Source organism: Ictidomys tridecemlineatus, chromosome 15, assembly GCF_052094955.1.
Source record: "Ictidomys tridecemlineatus isolate mIctTri1 chromosome 15, mIctTri1.hap1, whole genome shotgun sequence".
NCBI lineage: Eukaryota > Metazoa > Chordata > Mammalia > Rodentia > Sciuridae > Ictidomys > Ictidomys tridecemlineatus.
The window spans coordinates 16793149-16804781 of record NC_135491.1 but is presented as its reverse complement, the minus strand read 5'-3'; the positions used below and the strand labels follow the sequence as shown (position 1 = coordinate 16804781).

General features: G+C 39.3%; 1 protein-coding gene across 1 annotated transcript in view; it reads left to right on the top strand.

Annotated features, from left to right (window-relative positions):
* The window catches only part of Znf461 (zinc finger protein 461), an 82175-nt gene that overhangs the window by 49368 nt on the left and 21174 nt on the right, over positions 1-11633 (top strand). The window contains 1 exon segment of the mRNA XM_078033158.1: positions 9951-10040. Coding sequence (XP_077889284.1) covers positions 10032-10040 — 9 coding nt within the window. The 5' untranslated portion in view covers positions 9951-10031.

Below are 11633 nucleotides of genomic sequence, written 5' to 3'. Positions count from 1 at the left end.
GATACCAGTGGCATTGCCCTTTCCTTTGGATACTAAGAGGTGTTTGCAGTACTCCAACATCTCTCTTTCATCTGCATGTGTGTAGAAGACAATGGGAGTTTGTGTAATGGTGAAGAATCTCTTCAAATATAGCTAGTCTGGGCGCTCCTTACCTTTCCTTTTGCTTTCACCTCTTCCCTTGAAGTTCTCTAAGAGCTCCGAAGAAAGAGAAACATTACCAAAGATATCTGGTAGAAGTGACACTATGAGACTTCAGAAACAATGCCTCAGGAGGTCTTGCAGCTTTTGCCCTTGTCTTCTTCCTGCCCTGAGTCCCATTACTGTGAGGCCAAGAACAGCTTGAAAATAAATGTTCATTTGCAAAGTGAGGTCCATTTGACAGCAACAACTGCTCAATATCCCAGGGAGACCATCTTGGACCATCCAACTTCCTCCAAGCCAATGACTGCGATCACGTGAGTAAGATCAGCAGAAGTAATAAGGCATGCCACGCCCAAACTGCCAACCCCCAGAATAATGAGATCATTGTTTTAAACCACAATCTTCAGATGTGGTTACATAGCAATAGATAATGGAAACAGGTGTTTAACTTTCCAGACTTTTTTCTCTTACTTACATTGATAGAATTGTATTATTCAACCTGTTTTGTAAAGTGATTTCTCTACTGATGTTATATCTTGAAAATATTCCATATCCATAACTATTTTCCAGAATTTCACATTTTAGTATTTTATGACATGGAGATCTGGTAATTTATTTAACCAATAGCTTTCCTGAGAAACTTCTTGCTGACTCTCAAGTCTTGCCCATCTTTACATTCCCTTCCAGGTCCTTATGGGAAATGGGCACCTGTCATTTCAGGAGGATGCAGACTCAGGAATGTGGTATAGACTTCTCCTAGGTGAAATATGAGTCACTTCATTCGTAGGAATTTGTTCAAGGTGTGATTACAGGACCTATATATTTCACTTTAGCTGGGTCTCCTTGATTGCAGTGCTCTTTTCCCCTTTCTAATTCAAATTCTGTATTACTTTCTTCACTGTGACTCGTTAAGGAAACTTAAGAGTGCATAGCTAATTTTCTGATGGATTAATTTAAGATTCCTAGAACTGGAATTTCTAAAGTGTTATTTCTAAGGTGTCATCATTGCCATCTATTAGAATATTTTCTCAACTTCCTTTCTGCCTGATGATTAAGGGAATGGTATCAGTTTTGCATAGCCATATCAGGCCTAAATTCCATTTGTTCTCCTTATTAGTAAAAAGGTTTTTCTAAGGCTTATTATTACTTCATTAATTATCTATTTTCAAGCCATCTATTTTCCTTATCTATTTTCCTTGATGGGGCAAGACTGGTGGAGAGGTTGGTTAATAGGATAAATGAAAGCAATTCATAAAAGGAATCCACTGTGAATAAAATGTTAGGTTTCTAGATTTAGGATCATTAAGATAGTATTTGATTTGTTACTCCAAAATATCTCTGAAGAAAGTTTGGGCCTTTGAAGCAGAATTCAAACTGCTTCAATACTATACTCCATGTTTCATACACATATCTCCTTTTATTGCTTTTTCTGCTTTCAAGGAGCAGCAACATTTCTCATTGTAAAATGAGAAAATTTAGAGAGTACAGAAAAGCTTAAAATAAGGTTCACCTGGAAACAGTTTCTTTGAAGATTTTTTTTGTGTGTGTGTGTGGAATTACTTACCTGTTTCTCTGTGATGACCACCTGGATGTAGGCATATAGGATTTTTTTTTTTTTTTGGTCACAACAGTGTACTTTAAGCATTTGCAACTTTCCCGTTTTCTGTTTGTTTTTGTGGTGCTGGGGATTGAATCCATGGTCTTATGCATGCCAGGCAAACACCAACTAAGCTATAGCCCCAGCCCAACTTTCCCATTTTTAATAAGAGTTTTGTATAACAGAGAACACAAATCTTAAAATCATAGCTTGATGATTTTTTTAAAAGAACTTGATCTTTATTTTATTTACTATTTATTTTTATGTGATGCTGAGAATCAAACCAGAGCCTCACAGGTGCCAGGCAAGTGCTCTATCACTGAGTTACAACCCCAACCCCTGCTTGATTTTTTTTTAAATAAACCTATTCAATCAATATTAGATAAAGACATAGAAATAAATGGTCCTTCCTGACTCTTAACAATCAATACACCTCAAAGTTAACTATTTCTTTGACCTCCATCAAAATAGTTTAGTTTTGTCTGGTTTTGAACTTCATATGAATAGGGCACTTAGGTTGTTTCCACTTTGGGGCTTTTATGAGTAAAATCATAGTCATTCTAGTGGATATGAAGTGCTACCCTGTAGATTTATTTTGCCTTTCCTTTATAACTAATGAGGCCCTAAACATCAATTTGAATGGATTGGAAAAATTGCAGTTTGAGTCCAAAGGCCATCTGTTGACACAATTTTTCTTGCCCAGAAGAGGTTATTCTTTGTTTTATTAAGGACTTCAATTGACTGAATGAGGCCTACCTACAATATGGAAGGTAATCTGCATTATACAATGTCCATCAATTTAAATGTTAATCTCATCCAAAAAAAATGCCACTACAGAAACATCTAGAATGATGTTTGACCAATATCTGAGCAATGTGGCTCAGCCAAGTCGATATACAACATTAACCACCACAAATCCTTTTTTATGAAATTGGCACCCATAATTATCTTCCAAAACCATACTTAATCCCTGAATACAGAAAGTAATGAAGTCATAAGCAATGTCACATTTCTGCTTAATGTAATATAATTATCCTGTATACAACCAAAAATTTACTAACCACTTTTCCAGAAGAGAATGTAAAGTCTGGGTGTTATTTACCTTTCATTTTGATATCTAAGAACTTAAAAATGTAAAGTTTTTTTTTTAAAGAGAGAGAGACAGAGAGAGAGAGAATTTTTTTTAATATTTATTTTTTAGTTTTCGGCGGACACAACATCTTTGTTTGTATGTGGTGCTGAGGATCGAACCCAGGCCGCATGCATGCCAGGCGAGCGCGCTACTGCTTGAGGCACATCCCCAGCCCCTAAAGTTAATATTTAAATATTATGATACAAAGTCAATAATACATCTTATGTTACATGGTAAAGTGATGAGAAGAAAAATAAAGCTTTGTTGTACACACACATATTCATAACAAAATAAGAAAGAAATAATCATGACAATTACAGTTCCTGTTTCCATAACTGGTTACCCGGTTGCAGCAGGCCTTTATAACTACCATCATTGCCCATTATTTCCTTTCCCCTCAGCTAGTCATGATTCTTTATGTGGCACAGTGACCTCAACCTTCATTCTTGGTATAAATGGGAGCTCTGGTAGCTTTTCAATGTAAGGAACTCAAATCCATATTCATAATGTCTATTTCAGTAAGAAAACGATGTGGCTTCTCTATAATGAGAGTAGTCCATGTATTTGTATTTGTCACTAGGGAATGGTGCCATCTTAGGGATTCAATTTTGATCTCTGCTGCTTCAGACTAAGCACTCAGAAGCAGAGGCTGTAGCCAGGTGGGCCTTGCTGATACTGATTAGCCTAGCATAACTTTTATCATTGCCATCATGGTCAATTTGTTCATGAGACAAGTGGATGGTGGAAGGGGATGGCTGGGGAAGAGGCTGGCTGGTATCTACACTATAGATCATCCTCTTGATTATTAAATCCTTTTCTGCTGAGTTCACAATTTGTGTTCATTCACATAAGACACAAATATCTTTGTATTTTTCACCCACTCAGAGATCTATACCTCTCCCTCAGGCTACCTTGTCACATTTTCCAATCATGTTCCTTCCAAGTCCCTGACCACCTAGCCAAAGCACTGGGCACAGTGCCTGAATCTGGATGTAATCTTATATCTGGCCATTTCTTTTTCAAAGAAAAACCACCATCCAGGTACACTGCTTGAAGTACTGGCCACAGGAAGGATTTTCCTTTACCACTATTCTTCAGGGATGTCCCAGAAAGGGATTAACTCTCTACTCTGAGAAGGTACCTGCCTATAGAGCAAAACCAGCCAAAAATGGGCCAAAGTCTTCTCTTCCCCTGTTAACTGATTATAAAAAATCATGAGGCTATGGGTATAAGCTAGGAAAGAGAAAGTAATGTTGCAGGAGTGGGGACCATGGGTATTCTGGCAAATTCTTCATGTAACTTCCTTCTGTCTTCAATTCCTACTCAGATCTGATCACATATATAACACTTCTGTTTAATGGTAGAATGCTGCTGTGCAGGCCTAACTATAGGGGTGAGTCAGAAAACACCCAGTTCATAATGAGCAATGCAGATTGCATAATAACTTGGTCCATGGTTAATTAATGTTCAGTAGGCCAAAGCTATTTCTCAAAAGGAAAGTAGTTACCTAGAGGATGAAAGGGCTTTGCTCCAAAATCCTAAGGATCTGTGCTATGATTGCTCTAGGAGTACCTATTAAAGACTCCAAATAGCATTCCTATCTGCCACTGATGGATCACACAGCTCAGGTGGCAGAGCAGCTTGCACAGCAGATTGGATCTGTTGCAAAGCTTTCACTTGTTCTGGGCCCTATTCAAAACTTGCAGCTTTTCTGTTATATGCACTTGTATGAATGCTTTGCTTGTCATAACTTTGAATAGATAACAGTGTATCTATTCCAAAGGAGGTACTTATATACCCAATACACAAATACAGAATCAGGAATAGAAAGGTTATAAAACTACCTAAGTTCCTAAAACCAGAGAATTGACAGGTTGTTTGATGTGATCTCTTTCATATCAATCCTTGATATTGGCAGTTTTGTATGGTTATGGATCGTGTACTTAAAAATGTCAAATATTTCAACTGTAGAACTAAAATGTTTCATATTTCAACTAAATTTATAACTTTCTAAAAAATCAGCTTATGATGGTTGTGGGAGACCAATCTTGCACGTGACTGGGTCACACTCTCCATCTGGGTGCTGAGGCGCTCAGTCACAGAAATGTGGCAGAGCTTTCCCCACCCTTCTTAGGTTTGAGGGTCGGTATCTTGTGCATGGGTGTGTCTTGCTACAGCCCCATGGGTGAAGGTATGCTCACCTGTTCCTTTGTAATATAACCCCTTGCCCTGTTTAGGATAGAATCTTCCATGAAAGTATTTTGTGTGTGTCCCCTTCTTACTGTGCCCTTGGATTTGGCCTACCCAGGTGTCAGTCAACCTGCTGATAGTGGACATCAAGAAGATAGACTCAGCCCCTGAAACCTGACCCCTTGCTTCATTTGAATAGCTTCTCCTCAATAAAAGGGGTCAGCGCGTGCACTTGCTCCATCTCTTCCTGCAGACCCTTAAGGTCAGAGGAGCCGTCACAGCGACCCCAAAGAAAAAGGTATTTGTGTCTCGTGTGGTTATTTTGTGCAGCCCAGTTAGCCCAATTCAACTGGAGTGACCCCTGAGCCTTTTAGTGTGGAGAACAGAAACCCAGCAGATGGGGACTTCATTTTTTTAAAACTAATTATTATATTTAACTCACTGCATCACACTTTGACAGTATGTCTTCTACATTTCAATATTCTAATTTTTACCATGTAAGGAAATGGGCAATGTAAAGAATGTTTGATTTTAATACTGGAAACACATGAACAGTACATAAATGCATAAAATCCACTTCCCCAAAAGACAGTTTAATCTCTTAAGAAATAAAAGAATGTACAGATGTATTAATTAGATCCAAAGAAGCCTACTTGGCATTATGCCTCATTTTTGTTTGTAGAAGGGCCAGATGCAATAACATATCTTCACCTTAGAACTGATATCTCAACATGCCCCATACTACAGGACCCCTAGAAATATCATTAAAACAGAAATCCCCTGAATTCTTTTTTTTTTAAAGAGAGAGAGAGAGAGAATTTTTTATATTTATTTTTTTAGTTCTTGGCGGACACAACATCTTTGTTGGTATGTGGTGCTGAGGATCGAACCCGGGCCACACGCATGCCAGGCGAGCGCGCTACCGCTTGAGCCACATCCCCAGCCCTCCCCTGAATTCTTGTCAAATTTGTCAGTGCATATCACTTGCACTGTTTTGTGTCTTACCAATAAAGTCTATAGTAGTTGCTACTTCTTGTTCATCAGGTCCAATGAGCATAATGTCATCAATATAATGGATGTACACAGCAAGCACCAGAGGATACATTAAACGTCCTCTACATCTGGTACAACAGCTGCAATTGGAGTTACTGATTATGCTTATGATAAACTACTGTTACTCTGAATGATCCATCTGCTTTCCAAACAAGCAAGTTGAATTAGGGGATATGATGGAAGTCACTACCCTTATATCTTGAAATGATGATGCTAATTTCTGCAATCCCTCCAGGATTGAGAGGATGATATTGCTTTTACTTTACTATTCTTCTAGGTAAAGATAGTTTCACATATCTTTCACTTGGCCTTTGCCCTATACTCCTGAGAATCAATGTGGGGATTCTGCCAGTTACCAAGTATATCTATTCTAATTATGCATTCTGGCACTGGGGAAATAACCACAAAATGGGTTTGGAGGCCCACTGTGCCCAATGAGACAGACCAGATTTTTTTTTTTTTTGAGAGAGAGAGAGAGGGAGGGAGAATTTTAATATTTATTTTTTAGTTTTCGGCAGACACAACATCTTTGTTTGTATGTGATGCTGAGGATGGAACTGGGCTGCACGCATGCCAGTTGAGCACGCTACCACTTGAGCCACATCCCCAGCCCCTCTTTTATATTTTTTAGTTTTAGTTGGACACAATACTTTTATTTATTTTTTTGTGGTGCTGAGGATCAAATCCAGGTTCTCACACATTCTAGGTGAGCACTCTACCGCTGAGCCACAACCCCAGCCCAACAGACCAGATCTTAAACTTCATTTATCACCTAACTTCCATGAGCCCCTACTCTGGCTGGTAGACCACAGTAATGTTTTGGGTCTCCTGGAATTAGTGCCAATTCAGAGCCAGTGTCCAGTAATCCCTAAAAGATCTTATCATTAAAGGATACTGACTTTCAGGTATGTGTGTATGGTTCTGGAGATGAACTAGGACTTATCACTTACCAGTTAGCTACATTCCCTGCTCTTACTTTCTGTTTTATAATTCAAATTAGGCTTTTGTTCACTTGGCCCAGAATTTTTGCACTTACAAATGGAGTAAGACTTTAGTAGATGTTCCATATACTTAATTTCCACTAAAGAGTGACAACCATACTCCCAGTTACTCTGTAACTGAGATTTAACTCGAAATCTTTCATGGTCTGTTTGCATTCTTCACCACAATAAATTTTTGTTCCATATTTTAAAAATGTTTTAAATTTAAATGATATTTCAAATTTCCCTCCAAAATCCAATGCTTCAGGAAGCTTTACTTTTTCCCCCCCTGTGGTTATGGGGATTGAAAACAGGATCTTGTACATGCTAGGCAAGTGCTCTGCTACTGAGTTACATCCCTAGCACCCTATTATCTTTTAGCAGTAAAGAAAGTGAGGCCCATAGTATGTACCAACCCATCCTCAATCTCAAAAAACTCATTGCAATCTCTTAAAAGCTGTTACATCCAGATAGTCTCACTGTCTTTCATCTAGACCCTAACTCATAGAAGAAACCTTCAAACACATCCAGTAACACCAACATTCACATGATGGCCCACTCAATCATAATCATTTAAAACACATTAATCTCAAGGCCATAACAGTATAATCACCTGCCCTATCACTGTTATACAATTTATCTAAGTAACTGGGTACATTCACAAACCACTTCACATACCTCCTATTTCACTCAAGTATCCTCTCCCTGTGACAGTCTCAAGTGCAAATCATCTCACAATTCATAACAAAGAATCAGAGAGAAAAGCACAACCACTTTTTTCTCAAACATAAGTAACATTTCCTCACTAAGTCTGTCGTGAGGTTGTCTTTCCCATGGATTTGCCCTTCCTGCCTTTCTCAGTTCCTAACACAAAAAGCACCTCACACTGCTCCCACTCTCAAATCTAAAGCTCAGGACAAGATCTCCCTGCCTCAGAGATGGGTGATTTATCCATCTCAGTTCCTCCTGGTTCCAACCTGTTCCCTCTTTCCCCAGGGTCCGAGTTCCTCTTACACTCGCAGCAGCTAAACCCATCCATTAGTCATACGTGGACCAGTTACAAAGTCACTATGTTAGTGGCAACTCCGCGCAGAAATGATTTTAAATGGCCTTTCACATTCAAGCCACGTCGCAGAGTAACGACTCATAACCACCGTACGAGTGGCGAGCACGCCGCATGAACCCACGCAGGCAGACAGCATGGCCACTCTCAAATCATCTCGAAACCGTTCCATATTACAAATCCCGGGCACAACACCCCGAGTCAGGGTCACGTCCACCCTCTGCGGCTAACCTCCCGGCTCGCGCACGTGCGGACCCACAACCCGTAACCTCACAAAAGGGGCCGTGTCCCTCAGCACCAGCTAACAATTCCTTTAAGCCACTGCACAAGTCTACTTTGAGTGGGTATAGTTAGCCACGGTGCCAGTTCCTAAACTGTCCTCAGAGGACTCGGAAAGTCCAAAATCTAGACACCAACCGCCGGCGCTGGCGACACGCCAGCCCTGAGTGAAACTGCGCACGCGCAGCCCCAAGTGTGAGCGCCCCGGATTTCTGCCCGGAACTCAGTTTCCCAGAAGACTCCACTGCCCAAACGTACTTCCGGTAGGAGCTCGGTGGAGTGGTCTGGTAGTGAGGACCTTTGGGGACTGGTCCGGGAGGCAGGTGTGGGCGTGAGGCCTTTCCTAGAATCTGAATCCCAACTTGGGCGGGAGCGCACCGTGAGGATGCCGGAGGTGAGGAATTCTGGCTCCTGGGCATCCTGGAAGAGAAGTGTCTGTAGGTTTAGGAACCTGAGTGCAGGAACAGCCCTAGCAGGGGTGGGTTGTGTTGAGAGCACTTAGGGAGTCTAGAGTTTGTCGTTGGCCTCTGTGTGTGGCTATTTTCTCTGACAATATTGAGGGCGTGATTGTACTTTTGTGACAGTATGATTGTGTGTGACCATTTGAGTCAGTGGAGTTTGTATGACTGTGACCATGATTGTGGGTGCTGTTTGTGTCCCTTTACTTACATGTAATAAAAGTACGTATATATAAACTGTTAGACATGGTCTCAGGGATACATTCAAGTAGTCAACGCACACAGCACAAAGCCTAAATCACGTTGTCCACCCCACATTTATTTATCATATAGCTTCAGAAAAAGTAACAGGTGTAATATGCTTATGTGTTTTTTAAAATTATTATTCAAAGATTATGCCACAACCCCATTGTTTTGAAATTCTTTATTACAAAATACTTGGAGGGCACTGGAGGGCGAAGCTCAGTGGTAGACTGCTTGCCTAGCAGATCTTTTTGTATCAAAAGACAAACTTAAGATTTTCCAGGGTGCTTCCCTGTGTGTTTTTTCTTTCATTCCTATAGTGCATCAAACTAAAGACTCAAGGATTACTTTGCTCTGGAAAGTTTTGTTCTGTTTATTTCTTGTTTTCCATCTGGGTTTTAGTCTCTTTTAAAAATGCTTGTTACTGGGTCTTTGGGGTCTATTTCCTTGATCTTTTCTGTTTATAAAAATGTCTTGCCTTTTATTTTTTCCTCTTAATACAGTGAGAATGTGCTAGTTCAGTGCTCAATTTTGAGCAACTGGGTGAAGACCATTTCATTTTAGTGTTAGGAGACTAGTTTGACCTAACTAAATCCCTCTGCTAAAGAGACCAGGTTGTTTTTCTTGAGTCCAGTCTACTGTGGTTGTGTCCCCCTCATAGTTTTTAGTGAAGATGGGATTAGTCCAAATTTCTTCTAATCATTTTATGGATGTGTTTATGGTGTAAGGAATAAAATTACTTGAAAGGGGAATAAAATTATCATTTTGGGTGCTCAAAGGCTTAATCTCCTGTCTTTTCTCTCCTGTCATCCAGCAACACATTCTTTGGACTGAATTTCTTCTACAGTGGAACCAAGAAGAGGATTAATTAATACATTCAATTCTAAAATAAGCCATGGCCGATGTAAGTTTACGATTTCAAGTTTCTAATTGAAGTAATTTTTTTCTTATAAGACACATAAATATTTGCATTCTTTGTCCTAATATTATTACTGTACTCAGAATTATACAGTAACTTACTAGTGAATAAGTTATGGAACCAGAAGTTCATGCCCTTCCTTTTTTGCTCCTTTCCTCTCCAACCAGTTTTCATATACTCATTGAATAAATCATTCCTTGTTTCTCATATGTTCAGTCTTCTACCAGGAATAAGGTGAGAATAGAAAATAGTATTCTTTTGAGGAAATTGTTGAGAATTGAGTGATTAATTGAGCATAGAATTGTAAACTTAGTAAGAAGTAGAAGAAGAACTATGAGCTGGGTATGTGAAATGGGAAGATGATCAGAGAGAAGATCACTTGATATTTTTGAGATATTGTGGTTATTGATAACAATAGGGTCTAGAGTAGTAATGACGAGTGATTAAAGTAGAGTAAGAGGCAAGATCATGGAAGTAGAAGAATTTAGGGGTTGAGGAGGCCATCATATTAGAAAGATTCTGTATGTGGATATTTGAAATTACTTACAATTAAGATTAATAGTATTGGTAGTAATGACAGTAAACCAAAAGCTAAAATTCCTGAGTGGGGGGTGCCAGGTGTGGTGGCACAAGCCTGTAGTCCTGCTGCTTGGAAGACTGAGGTGAGAGAATTGTTTGAGCCCATCGGTTTAAGACCATCCTGGGCATCATAAGAAAATCATGTCGGGGGCTAGGGATGTGGCTCAAGCGGTATCGCGCTGGCCTGGCATGTGTGTGGCCCGGGTTCGATCCTCAGCACCACATACAAACAAAGATGTTGTCCGCTGAAAACTAAAAAGAAAAAATAAATATTAAAAAAATCTCTCTTTCTCTCTCTAAAAAAAAAGAAAAAAGAAAAAGAAAATCATGTCTCAAAAGCAAGAAAAAATTAATTAAAAATAAAATTCCTGAGGAGCAAAAGCCTGAATGTCAACAAATCACTGTAACAGAATAAGATAATAAGATAATATAATCTGAAGAGTTGATGACATTAGATTTTAGAGGAGGAGTGATGGTTGTCTGACACCAGCAATGAATAACAAGGAAGATAATGGTATAAAGTTTGTGGGAGGAGGAAAAAAAGAAGCTACAACTTGAGATGTTCTCAGGGGAAGTAGAGTCCACAGGGAAAGAACAGATAATAGGTCACTCTACTGGGAAATCTATGCTTTTTCAAATTTGGGGTCTCCCAGTTAGATATTGTGGGAACTTGTTTTCTGTGACCTCACTGGATGGAAAGACTTTTTGTTTGTGAGGTTTTAGGATTAGATGGAGACATGATTGATGTTTGCATAGAAAGAATAAAGATCTTGCCAAAAGATAGGTGAATACTTAATTACAAACTACAGTTTTAGATGAACAGGATATGTTAAACTCAGATTATATCTGTGAATGTGGAACATTCTATATCAATATTCTCTAACTTAGAGACAGAATATAGAGGACAGGGAGAGGTGGTGGTTGATAACAGTTAAGAGGTGATAGTTGATGACTTACTACTACACCATTGTAACTGGTATAGTTACAAATGAATGTGTA